This window comes from Mesoplodon bidens (genome assembly GCF_964165515.1).
Source record: "Mesoplodon bidens genome assembly, chromosome: 4".
In the NCBI taxonomy this organism is placed as follows: domain Eukaryota; kingdom Metazoa; phylum Chordata; class Mammalia; order Artiodactyla; family Ziphiidae; genus Mesoplodon; species Mesoplodon bidens.
In genome coordinates, this window is record NC_138160.1 from 130760085 (window position 1) to 130774168 (window position 14084).

Here is a 14084-nt window from a genome sequence, read left to right on the forward strand (position 1 = left end):
CTGCTTGCTTTCTTATTGCTCTCCTGACCACAAGATGAGGACAGTGAGTGCTCTAACGAATGCAGTGAGCAGTTGGGCTCAACTCACTTGGTCTAAATGGCTCTCTGTCCTCTGTCTCACAAAGCTTGGGTGATTTTTCTCCCTTGCATTTTGGGTGGATGATGGGAAATGTCAGCCGCTTGTGTCTGAGAAGCCAGGTATTACCAAGAACTTCCCTTCTGGGGCACTATCTGTAAAAAGATCATTGATTTAGTTACTGGAGGGTCTACCTGTCAGCTAAGAGAGGAAAAGAAGTCACACTTGCTGAGTGTCTGCTGTATGCGAAGCATGTTTCTGTGTCCCTTCTCTCTGGGTTCCTAGAGCATCCTGTGCGTTCTTGTAACACAGAGTTGCCAAGATGTTTTCCCAAAAGCACTGGGAGCAACTTGAGGGCGGCACTGTATGTTTCTCAAAGTGCAATTCTCATTCTCGCCATGATGGCCAACTCATAGCCAGTTCTCAATAAATAGGTGTTCAATTAGTGAACAACTGCTGAGCGCTAACTGTAGGATTTCTTATTCAGTGCTCTCCACCACCCTTACTTCTGTTCTTACTTCCATTTTACAGATGACTAAGGCAAGGCTCAGAGGGGCTTGCCGATGGTCACATGTATAATAAGATCTGCATGACATGAAAAAGGCTATATGTCTACTCGTTAAACGTGCTCTCTACTTCTCGGGAGAGTGTATTATCTCTGGGGACTTGCTCAATTTCAGCCTAGATCCCAATGAAGTGTTGCCTTTGGAAGACATATATATTGGGCTTATCCTTCGTGGCAGACAGGTTGCTACAGTATCGAGCTTGTTCAACTTAACATAATGGTGCTGAAAGGAGTATTATGCATAGAGAGGTGGCTTCAGAAAAGGCAACAGTGGATATGGTGGCATGTAAACTTGAGTCTAAGGAATTGTGGTTGTTAGAAGGGAAGATAATTCAGGATCTTCTCTGTACAGTATGACAATTGTCTCTGGCCTTGTCAATGTATACTTGAAAGTATGGACCAAATTAGTTTGATTCTTAGTGGTTATGGGGGTTACCAGTGCATGACAGGGCTATGTTAGTTAAGAAGGGATTAGAGGCGGGCAAGAAGGGGAGGCCGCAAAACCCTCGCATGTAGAAAGGATCAGAGGAATCAGGGGGCAATAGAAAAGGGGCAGGAAGAGGCAGGGATCTGGGAGCCAAATCAAGGATGGACAAATTTAAGTGGAAGACAGAGCATTTTAGTCTGGTGGGCGTGGCGGAAGACGGGCTTCTGGAGTCAAGATATTCTCTGGAAACTATATGTAAAACTTGCATATGTGTATTTCACTGGAAAGGATACATAGCTTCCACTTTACAAAGGGATCAGCAACTTTTCAGAGTTTTGTGAACCACTCCTTGGGGCTAAATAAAAGCAAGTTAAGGAGTCTTAGGACCAGAGTTTCAGAATGGGAGGAGGGGGCCCAATAAGTTCCCCTAAATTGCATTTGGAAGATGGATCTATGGGCAGACTATAATAGTGAACATTGATTGAGTGTATGATAGGTTCACAATATGACTTTAAGTCCCCTTTATGACCCCTTTCAATATTATTTCATTCAGTACTCTCGATAGTGCTTTGGGATGCTCATCTCCATTTTACAGATGAGGAAACTGAGGCCCAAAGAGATGATGTAAATCACCCAAAGTCACATCATTTACAAATGACATGGCCATGACTGGAAATGAAAAATCTGCTTCCTGAAACTGTCATCCTAATTATATCCTGTATGGCCCCTTTAGAGGAATAAAAAGAAAAAATGCATCAGGGATGGTGGAAGCTTAACATTTTTCCATGTCTTTGTAGGTCACGTGACTGTGACTCCATGGCTGCCGTTTCCCAAAATGGCCTCAAGGTGAGTACTTGAACTAAGTCTGTGGGATAAGGGCGGGGATAATTATACTCCCAGAGAACGACCATGGGAGAGCAACCCCATGGCAGCAGCAGCAGCAGCAGAAGAAGAAGAAAGGTCCTGGAGATTTGGGTGGCTGGGGGAGCCTTCTGTTCATGGAGGAGCTTGAAGAATTCATCTGCAAAGGGGCTTTCTGGATCAGGCTGCCGCAAAGATGGTGAAAGTTGAGGCTTCCCCCTTAGAATTTACCCAGGGAGTTGCGCAGGTGCCCCTTGCCCCCCTTCTCAGTGGCCTTCCCTGGGTGCTTCTCTGTTGCTTGAGCAGCAGCACAGGAAAGTGGGCCAAGTGAGGACTTTAGAGTCAGTCACACAGTCCTGGGCTCCACCCTCAGCTCTTACCCCTCCTGCCACACATCCTTGGGCAGATTTCTTAAATGTCTTAGAGCTCCCCTTCCCTCCTCTGTGAACCTGGGACAAGGACCACCTAGTACCACCTACCTCAGGGGCTGTTGTGAAGATTAAACGAAAGAATGGGGAGATAGGATCTTGCGTGTAATGAGCCCTCAGTACACGGTAGCTATTGATTTCCTCCTCACCCCAGGAAGATCCATGTCTACCAGTTGCAGAAACATTCCTTGACCCAAGTAGGTTCTACTCTCTTGTCAGCTTCCCTTAAATTCCCTTTATCTAACCTGTCACCTCCAACAGAACATGAACTTGGCTTCTCCCAATTCTACGTAAACTCCACTCTTTCAAGGAGCTAGGAAGACATCTGTTGGCCGTCTACAATCATCAAGAGAGAAGGAGAGAGATGGGGTGGGGGCAGAGAGAGAGAGAGAGAAGAACTTTAATATAGTGGTATGCTGGAGCCTGCTTGTATCATCTTATGAAAGCTGATTGTTAAATTTTTAGAATTCTTGTGAGCTGATTGACTTTAGTTTGATAGCTTGAAATTGGCCACGTTGGGAATATTTACACCACAGAAATTGTTAAATATTGAATACTACTGTAATTAGAGCTTTATTTTCTTCAAGGGCCAGTTTTAAAACATTTATCAGCATGTCACAAAATAGCTAAGAGTTGTACAGTATCTGTCACATGCTGTTCTAAAAGCTTGATAGGTACCAACTTAATCCTCATACACACCGTTTGAAGTTATTATTATTATCCCCATTTTACAGACTAGGAAACTGAGAAAGTGAGTTGTCAAAGGTCACATAGCTAGCTAGTGACAGAATTGGGATATAAACTAAGGCTGGCTGGCTGCGAAGCCTGCATTCATAGTTGGCTATACTGCCTCTTGAGGGTTCTTATGGGGATTCAATGACTCGCATAAAGGGCTTGGCCCAGTGCTTGGTATTTAGTAATTGTTTGATAAATATTAGCTGTTACTATTTATATGTGGGATTCTTAACTTATTTGAGGTCATGAGAATCTGATGAAAGCTATAGATCGATCCTTTCCCCCTAAAAGATGCACAATATGTACAGTAAACACACACACACACACACACACACACACAGAGTGAAGATATTAGGGGACTCATGGATTCTCCAATGCTCATTGGTCCTACGTTTACCTTCCTGGGCCCCTGCCGTGAATTAGCCGGCTGCTTCTATTTCTCCACAGTCTTTGAGCGCTCCAAAGATAGGGATCCAATTCCCTTTGTGATTCTCTTTTTCTAGAGGAGCATTCCACATTTCTTCAACTCATCTTTGGGGACTGTTTGTGTCCCCCACCCAAGCCACTCGCTCCCCTGTGGATGTGCTCTGATTCACTTTGCATTTCTCCCACCGTGGGATCCGGAACTGGGTAGTCTTAGAATCTCCCTAATTTTTCCTGTTCTCTCTGACAACTGATATTTTTTCTAGTCTCATTTTGCCTCAGGTGTCCTGCCTCCAGGGGACTTTACCCATTTTCTGGCATCTGGGATATAAAGTTGAGCTCTAGTTATACCACCGCTAACTTCACACACACACTGCATGGCATACCCTACAAACACACAATGGGAAAAGAATTCTGAATATGTGAACACACATCTTGAAGCTTCTTGACTTGCTTCATCTGGATGTCAGTGAGCTGGAGACATCTACGTTGGTCTCCTCCTGCCTTTTAAACTTTCCTTGTCACCCCCGTTCCTCTTCCTAAACCCCTAACCCCTGCCAGCATGCCTGCTCTCCAGACCTTGAGTGCAGCTTACTTTGACCTGAAGAAAGAAGAAGAACAGCTAATTACTTAGTCTTTCAATAGGTCAGAAATTTTGTGTACGTTATCTCATTCAAGTAAACCCACGCAAAAAGCCCATGAAGTAGGGCTTTTAAAGGGAACTAAAGCTCAGAGATGTTAAGTAACTTGTCCAAGGCTTCACAGCTAATAACTGGAATTCAGCCTCTATCTGGTAACTGTAGGTTTGCATGCTCTTCCTCGTGCACGGATTCCTTTTCCTATGTAATAGCATTTAGTAGTGGCCTGACATGTGGCCCCTTCCCTGAAACTACACTTATCAGTGGGCTTTGGAAGTTTACAGTGTTTACAAGATTTAAAGGGATTTCAGTCACTGGGCACTGGGGAAATTCTTGCAGGTGAAGGAAGGATCTTCACAATGCTGCCACACAGGTGTTTCCTCCCCCACCAGCCTTGTGGCCCACAGACTAGGTGGGAGCAGGCTACAGCCCCTCTTCCTTTTCTTTCCACCTCAGGGGGAGACGGGTTAACCCCCTTATGGAAAATAAAGTCAGCCTTCCTTGCAAGGGTCCCTGAGCTGGATTTCTGATAGTCCAGGAAGCCATTTAAATAAGAACCTCGGTGTTGAAAACCTGCCAGGTAGGCATCCTTCCAGCTTTCTGTGGCTAACCAGCGGCCCCTAGTGGCCAGTGGCTCCAAGTGCCATGAGCGGGGAGCTTTGGCTGTTTCTGCGCTCACCTCTGGCTCTGCCCTGCTCCGTTTTCAAACACTGGATTAATGCCCCAATCAACATATTTTGCAGTATTGGGACAGCCAAATGGTGGAGTCTAAAACTCTGGGCAAAGAGGGCATGACGATGGGTGATCTTACCTGTAAAATCAGGAACCAGGCTGTCCCTAAAATCTTTCTCTTTTGAATATTCCAGACCACAAACCTAGAAGGTAGACAATACTATTATCCCCGTTTAGCTGCTGGGTAAACGCAGGGCAGAGAGTTGAAGTAGCCAGGGACACACTGGTTAGTGGGAAAGAACAGTCAGGTTTCTGTGAGCACAGATTCTCAATTTGCCAGGCAGGCCTAAGGCAGCGTGTGTGTGTTGTGTTGGCATGACTGTGGTCTGGTTTTGGGAATACTACCGACAGCTGGCATTTAAGAATTCATCCTGAGGCTGGCAAGTGGTAAATGCTCTTATGTGGAATGCCCCCTTTATTCTTCCCAGCTGCCCTGTGAGATACATATCTCCAATGTACAGATGGGAATGTGGCTTCTTGGCAGGGCCCAAACTGCCAGAGGTCATACAGATTAAAGGAGGAGCCGGGAATTAGGACCCAGCTTGTTCAACTCCAAAGCAATGGCTTGAATTTACCTTCATGTATTGCATGAGAGTTCTCCTTGTAGCCAATCTAGGTTGTTGGTCCTTAGTACTCATTCACCTGCCATATTTCCCCCACTCCCTCCTGCTTGGCCCAATTGGTGCTAATGAGAGTGTCGGCTGGTAAGAGCCCAGGGGACTGTGGATGTCTATTCGTCAGTTTCTCTCCGAACATAGACTTTGTATTTGGGAGGAAGTCCACTCCTCTTTGTGTGTCTGATGCTCTCAGCCATCCTCTCTGATGCTAGTGGGTGGTGAGCGGGATGGGACTCGGTCATTTCCTGGAGCCCTGGAGGGTTTCCATTGGGGAGGCACATGGAGACAGTATAACATGGTGGTCATGAGGCAGGCTTTGGAGTCCTAAGACACTGAACAGCTACTAAACCATTTAAGACTCGGTTTCCTCGTCCACTAAGTGGACACAATAGTGCCTATCTCATAGGGCCATTGCAGGAATGAAATAAGACACATACATATGATATTCTTAGTACAGCACCTGTCACAGGGTAAGTCTCCCTACTGTGTTCATGAGCAAAGGAACACATGGTAACATGATCTGTTTCCTTAGGAAGGGTGCCAACAACATCACTAACCATCAAGAGATCTGGCCCCTTGTTAGGTGTTAGCTGGTGAGATTAAGTGGTTTCCCTTGCAACATAAAGCAATTGACTTAGGGTTGTAGCAAGAACAATGTGCTGGTGGAAGACAGCCGATGCCAAGGAGTCCCCCTCCCACAGGGATAAAATGGCTGGCAGGAGACAAACGATGACAAAGCCTTTATTGGGAACCATGATACCCAAATTCCTTGCCAGGAGAGTAGTGAGTCTTGGGAGCAACAGGGGATATAGCCATGGAAGGATTAATTGGCCTCAAAAGGAATTGGCCAGGGCTTCCCTGGTTGAGCAGTGGTTAAGAATCCTCCTGCCAATGCAGGGGACACGGGTTTGAGCCCTGGTCCAGGAAGATCCCACATGCCACAGAGCAACTAAGCGCACGCTCCATAACTACTGAGCCTGCGCTCTAGAGCCCATGTGCCACAACTACTGAGCCTGTGTGCCACAACTACTGAAGCCCACACACCTAGAGCACGTACTCTGCAACAAGAGAGGCCACTGCAATGAGAAGCCCGCACAGGGCAGCAAAGACCCAATGCAGCCAAAAATAAATAAATAAAATTAAATTTAAAAAAAGGAATTGCTGTGACTTAATAGCTTTATTGAATCCATGGTTTTTAGCCCATTCATTCCTGTTTGCTTTCATTCAGGGATATGCAGGAGCGATACGATTGCTTTGCCTGGTCATATGGATTAGCCAAGATCCCTCCCGCTGTGGCCTTGTGTTTGTCCTTCTTCACATATGTCACCGTTCCCTCCTTCACCCCTGCTTTTTTTTTTTTTTTTTGCGGTACGCGGGCCTCTCACTGTTGTGGCCTCTCTCGTTGCGGAGCACAGGCTCCGGAGCCATGGCTCACGGGCCCAGCCGCTCCGCGGCATGTGGGGCCCTCCCGGACCGGGGCACGAACCCGTGTCCCCTGTGTCGGCAGGCAGACTCCCAACCACTGCGCCACCAGGGAAGCCCGAAGCTGAGCTCTTGAACTGGAGTGACCCTTCCGAGAGGGTCTGTGTTGGGCTACGACGGCCTGACCTTCACACTCCACATCAATCATTTCTTGCCGTGCACCTTGGGTGAGGAACCCAGGCAATTTCCAAACTCACTGCCAGCTGAAGGCTTTCTGTGGGATGCACCCCCAGCAGCTGGGGCCACAAGTCCTTCGTTGAAGAAATGCACCCCACGTGGATATTTCAAATGGAACGGTGTCTTTCAAAGCATACCCTCCAATCTCCTCATTATATAGATCCTGTGGCCCCAAATAGGAAGTAACATAAAGTCCCATATTAACAACCCCCCCAGCCAAATACTTCTTTTCACAGAAACCACAGTACCCTCCACAAAGTGCACATTTGATCAGGCCACTCCCCTCTTGAAAACATATCATGGCTTTGCATCACTCCAAGGTCAGAAATCAAACTCCTTTAAATGGACCTCAAAGCCTTGCATGGCGTGGCCCCTGCTGTGTTCCCCAGCATCACATCACGCTTGCTGTGCCAGCCACGACACTGCCTTCAATATGCCTCCCACCGTAGCACATCTTCAACAATCCTGTGAATGACCTTATTTTGCTGTAGGGAAAAAAACCCTTTCTAGTATGTATGTGTGTTGCCAGACTTGAAGTTTGGGACATTGGTTAGTTTGTAATCAACCATCCATTGCCTAATTGCACTTGCAGCTGCAGAATTGCTACCACGGTGATGAATATTGCTGTCCAAAATATTGGCCTTTATCTGATAGGGTGTACTGACTTGATACCCAAATTGATGTCTCCCTCCAGAGGAAGATGCCTGTTGCTTTGAAATACGTAGGTATCTGTGCATGTGTCTCTTGATGAACCGTCAAGATAGAAAAGGAAATCCAGAGCAAGTGCCAGGCAGGGCACGTTGCGGTGGGCAAGTCCCCACCTCCACTTTACTACTGCACTGGAGGTGTAAATTGTGTCAACTGTGGGTCTGCTCAGCTAACGCCCTGCATAGTGGACTAACTAGGTTCACGTTAAAGAAGTCCTTTGGGGTGAGGGAGTGAGAATGCCTAATACAGGCTAAGAAAGACAAAAGGTAAAGCCAAGGGTACAGAATCCTAAGATGAAGCTGTTTTAAGTAGGCTGATTCAGCCTCTGGCATAGTGAAAATCTGGGGCTCTGAGTCAAAGGCTTTGGAAAGAGTTCCCCTTTATCTCCCTCCTCTACCCCATAACTCCTCACATTTCCGGAAGGCTTCCCCCAAACCCCTCTCAGGTCTTAGAGAACATGGCTCTTTCTCTCCTCTTACCAAGACCCACTGCTTCAAGAGGTAACTCCCAGGACACATTGATCCCCACAATCTATTGGTCTTTGTGTATCGGAAATCACAAGATGGGATTTTCCAGCCACCCACCAGAGCAACTGAGAAGGGCTTCCTCTCATCCTCCCAAGCTACCACTCCTCCCAGAATCCGTATCTTATTTCTCACCTCCTCCACCTCTACCACTTAATTTGCTCTGCAGAGAAAGTCCCTAAGTTTTACTGGAAACCCAACTTCCATCCTAGTAGACCCTGTTGTCACAGAAGGGAATGAGCAGAGAATTGCAAGGCTAGCAGATGACTCCCCGGTTCATACAAAGACACATGGGGCTTCCCTGGTGGCGCAGTGGTTGGGAGTCCGCCTGCCGATGCAGGGGGCACGGGTTCGTGTCCCTGTCCGGGAAGATCCTACATGCCGTGGAGCCGCTGGGCCCGTGAGCCATGGCCGCTGAGCCTGTGCGTCCGGAGCCTGTGCTCCGCAATGGGAGAGGCCACAGCAGCGAGAGGCCCGCATACCGCAAAAAAAAAAAAAAACCGCAAAACAAAAAACACACATGGTTCTCAGAGGCATTCTTCTCAAATCCGACGGTTGTTAACTGTTATCAACAGTTACTCTAATCCAACTGTCATCAAGTGTTGTTAACAATTTAATGATTTTCATGGACTCATGAAATTTATTTACAACTTTTTTTTAAACTGGAAAGACTTTTTTATGATGGACATTTAAAAATGCATAATCTCAGTATGAAATGAGATTTCATAATCTCATTTATGATTTTTTTTATTTTTAGAATCGCTTTCCACATGCATACATAATTTGCATAGTTCATCAGTACAGAGCATTTTGGATTATTCTGTTATTCCTTAGCAATATATCTAAACCTTTCTTGTGTTCCTGGATAGTGAGTATTTATGTCCCTTAGTTTCTTTATGTTATAGTTCTTGAAAGATATCTTTCAGACTTTGTCATCCATCTCTTGTGCATATATTGAAAGGAAAACAACAGTGAAACAAATTGGTTGAGATATTTCTAAGGCAGTGACTGCCACTTGGCTGACAGCAGTATAAGAATCATCCTGATGTCAGAGATGTTAAAATAAAATGGAAACGATAATACATTCCCATGGACATACCGCTTTGCATAATAGCTTTTCCTCCCAGACCATCCCTCCCTTGTTTTGACCCTACAGAAATCCAGTATTGTGAATTTTGTGTTTATCATGTCCTTGTTTTTTTCTCCCCTTTTAGCAAATGTGTGCTAAACATGGAAGCCAACCGGGGCTTTGTCTGCCTCTCAATGGTCATGTGTGAGCCTTGTTTCTGAACCAGGAATGACTCTGAAGCTCCTAAAGAAGGAGAGGATCTTACTGGATGTCTTACTTAGAGTCCCTGAACTGGTGGCGGACTGGCTGTTCCTCAGTTTGCGAGCTGTCCTCCCGTCCTTTGTCAACTTTGGAGTTTCCATGGCCAGATGAGGACCAGTGGGAGGATGATTTCTGGGTCTTGTCCCCTCCTGTCCTGTGGTGACCTTCACGTGTCCTGCGGTGATGGGAACTTTTCCTCGATGAAGACGTGTCCTTCTTTTCTTTTTTTCTCTCCAGGCTTCATCCCTGGGGTGGAAGCCCTTCTGGCTTCCATCCCGTTCAGACATGTAGCCTTCGGTCTGCAAGGTGGAGACCACGGGGTCTGCGACCTTCCCTTCAGCTCTTCCAGCAGCAGGCTTGCTGGTTGTGACTGCAACTGGCAACACCATGCTCATGCTGCTCTCTGGACCATCTGCCCCCGTCGAGGATGTGCTGGCATCATCGGCCAAGACCAGGTTCGTGTCCTGCAAGGATAAGCTGGCAGCACCTGCAGTGTCCTCGCCGGATCCGCTTTCTCCTGGATCCTTGATGGTGGCTCCCGCCAGGCCCATGGTCAACCCTGCCGCTGCTCCTTCGGCGCTTTTCACGGCTGCAGTTGATCCATGGGGGGCACCTGCAATGGCCTCGCCAGATCCGCTTTCTCCTGGATCCTTGATGGTGGCTCCCGCCAGGCCCATGGTCAACCCTGCCGCTGATCCTTCGGCGCTTTTCACGGCTGCAGTTGATCCATGGGGGGCACCTGCAATGGCCTCGCCAGATCCGCTTTCTCCTGGATCCTTGATGGTGGCTCCAGCCAGGCCCATGGCCATTCCTGCCGCTGATCCTTCGGCGCTTTTCACGGCTGCATTTGATCCATGGGGGGCACCTGCAATGGCCTCGCCGGATCCGCTTTCTCCTGGATCCTTGATAATGGCTCCCGCCAGGCCCATGGACATCCCTGCCGCTGATCCTTCGATGCATTTCACGGCTGCAGTTGATCCATGGGGGGGCACCTGCAGTGGCCTCACCGGATCCGCTTTCTCCTGGATCCTTGATGGTGGCTCCCGCCAGACCGGTGGTCATCCCTGCCGCTGATCCTTCGGCGGTTTTCACGGCTGCAGTTGAGACATGGGGGGCACCTGCAATGGCCTCGCTGAATCCGCTTTCTCTTGGATCCTTGATGGTGGCTACAGCCAGGTCCGTGGTCATCCCTGCCGCTGATCCATCGGCGCTTTTCACGGCTGCAGTTGATCCAAGGGGGGCACCTGCAGTGGCCTCGCCGGATCCGCTTTTTCCTGGATCCTTGACCGTGGCTCCCGCCAGGTCCGTGGTCATCCCTGCCGCTGATTCTTCGGAGCTTTTCACGGCTGCACTTGATCTATGGTGGCACCTGCAATGGCCTCGCCGGATCCGCTTTCTCCAGGATCCTTGATGGTGGCTCCTTGATGGTGGCTCCAGCCAGGCCCATGGCCATTCCTGCCACTGTTCCTTCGTCGCTTTTCACGGCGGTAGTAGATCCATGGTGGGTACCTGCAATGGCCTCGCCGGATCTGCTTTCTCCTGGATCCTGGATAATGGCTCCCGCCAGGCCCATGGACAACCCTGCCGCTGATCCTTCGGCGCTTTTCACGCCTGCAGTTGATCCATCGGGGATACCTGCAGTGGCCTCGCCGGATCCGCTTTCTCCTGGATCCTTGATGGTGGCTCCCGCCAGGCCCATGGTCATTCCTCCTGCTGATCCTTCGGCACTTTTTGTGGCTCCAGTCACGTCACGAAGCTTGTGAAGCCCAGCCTCATCCTGATCCCTTTCTCTGTGGAGCTCTGTGGTCTGAGCCAAGGGGAGGAGAATCAGGTAAGTCAGAGATGACAGAAAGTGAGATCTGAACTGTCTGCTCCTCTCTCATCCTGGAGCTGAGCAACTCAAGGGCTTATACTTAGAATAACCTTTGAGATCACCCAGTCTAAGCTCCCATTGGATGCTAGATCCCATCTACTGCACCGCTCTCAAACGGCCACTCCATTTTACTTGAACAGTCCCAGGGTCAGGGAAAGCACTGATACAGTTCTCCATGATACACACTTTAATTTTATACCCTTGTGCTTCTCTCTCTGCAGGACAGACTCCTAGAAGTGGGGTTCCCGGGTCAAGGGATGCACACCTTCTGCATTTTGGTGACTCCACGGGTTGGGCTGATTTGAATCAGCATGTCGGCGTCACGGGGAGACACAATGAAGGAAGGACTTCCTAACTGTGAATGATGTTCCACAACTGATGAGACTACCTGGGCTGGGGTAAGTGTTCAAGAAGAGACCAGACAGTCAGGATGCTGTAGGAGGGATTACAGCCCTGGTGAGGAGACCAGTGCAGCTGATAATGATACCTAAGGTCTCTCTGAAATTCAGCCCTGTGGGACAAGGTGGAGAAGCACTCGGAACCTCTCCAGTGTGGTGAATCCCATAGTGATAGCTCGTTTGTCCCTGACCCTTTTCAACAATAGAAGGTATTTCCCAGGTGAGTCTCAGAGAGCACCAAAGGCTATGAAGGACCAGCTTTGCCCTGCTCTCCCAAAGCACCCTGCCCCGTGTTCTTGAGTCTCTGTGGGTGCTTCCCACTAGGATTTTGGCATCCTCTGTAGTCGCTGCATCTCCAGTTTGGAGCATCGGGGTACTGCTGTAACTGTCTACCGGTGGTCTCAGGATATAGACAAGCTTTTCCCAATGGGAAAAGAGGTCTTTTTGTGCATCGGAAGAGGGGCACAGCTGCAGATAGAAAGTCCGGCCGGTAGCAAGATTCAGGCACAGCTGCTGTTTCTCACGGTTGTGGATGGAGATCTTGACAAACTTCAAGGGAAGCAGCCTGGTGAGCTCTAGGGTCTTCACGGGCTTGCAACCTCTCCCCTTGGTGATCCCGGCGCGTCTGACATGCTCTTCACAGACTTTCGTTGTTCGGGCCAGCAGCATGACGTCAGGTAGTGGGAAGAGGGGGCTGGTGGATGCGACACCCACAGTCACCCTTCGGACGCGGTTGTCTAGGTCAATCAGTTCTCCTTTCTTGCTGACCTGGATAAAGTCGCTCTCAAACATGGGAGCGTACTTGAAAATGTCATACTCTCCTCCCTCGTACAGTTGTCGTTGCAGGACCCCCATGGAGGTCCTCAACACCCCCACTGAACAGTAGCTATTGGCCGTGTAATGAGGTAAACTCTCACTGCTCATGGCTCTCTTCGTTCAAGACAGAGCCACCAGCCACAAATTGAGTCTCGGAGAGAGAGAGGGAACGAAAGCAACTCGTCACCTCCCTGCAGGACTCTGCCAGAGTCTCTTGGCCCGACCATATTTATACCGCAAGTCCTTTGTGACCCGTCACCATCACATCGCACACCCCTTTGTTGAGCCTCCAAGTCCCCACCCCCTTGGGGCAGGCTCACCAGCCTCCCCCTAAACCAACCACCATGTCCATAGGGAACAGGCTGACCCTGCCAGGGTATAGGTGTGGGTAGGCTGGATAGTCTTTCTACTCAAAAGGTTGAGAAAACCCTCCTGCTCTTGTAAATATCTGGGTGGCTTCCAGTCTTGTTGTTGTTACAGATCTCCATCATCTTGGCGCTTCTGCTGAATGATGTCCTGGGGATAAAATCCTGGAAGTGGACCGTGTACTTGCTAAGGGCAGGCATCCTATGGGGATTGCTGTTCTCTGTGCCCCCAGCGTATACAGCCCAGTGCTGGCAGGAACTTAGAAAGAGTGCTGCTACCTGTCAGAGTCCCACTGGTACTGTCATTTCCAGGATATGGAGAATTTTCTCACCCATTTTCTCTTTTCAAGGAGGCTAACTTTTTATATTTGTGGTTTTTTTTTTTTACAGTTTTAGAAACTGTTTTTATTGTGAAATACAACACACACTCATGAAAGTGCACAAACCATAAATATATAGCTTAATGAGTAACAAGAAAGTGAGCACCCTTGTAGCTGCCACCCAGAGCAAGAAATAGAACCCTGCCAGCCCCTCTTCTGCATGCTCCCTCCCCACAAAGGGAACCCAACCTTGGCTTCTATTTTTTTTCTTTTCCCCCTTCTTTTTTATTGACAGTGTAGTTGATTTACAAGGTTGTATTCGTTTCTGTTGTGTTAATTTCTGATTCAGTTTCATGTGTATTCTTTGTATATTTCATGTATAGTCTTTTTCCTATTCTTTTCCATTATGGTTTATCACAGGATACTGACTATAGTTCTCTGTGCTCTACAGTAGGACCCTGCTGTTTATCCACCCTGTAGTTTGTATCTGCTAATCCCAAACTCCCAATCCTTCCCCGCCCCCAACCCCACTGAAAACCCCAAGTCTCTTCCCTATGTCTGGGAGTCTGTTTCTGTTTTGCAGATATGTT

General features: G+C 48.3%; 1 protein-coding gene across 1 annotated transcript; it reads right to left on the reverse strand.

Annotated features, from left to right (window-relative positions):
- Positions 1-2148: 2148 nt before the first annotated feature.
- On the reverse strand, positions 2149-12917 carry LOC308615653 (Golgi-associated RAB2B interactor protein 3-like; the record flags this gene model as incomplete). The annotated part of the gene is made up of 2 exons (XM_081231241.1): positions 2149-2225; positions 12371-12917. The coding sequence occupies 2 exons, from the start codon at positions 12915-12917 to the stop codon at positions 2149-2151; spliced, it is 624 nt and encodes a 207-aa protein (XP_081087367.1).
- Positions 12918-14084: the final 1167 nt, after the last annotated feature.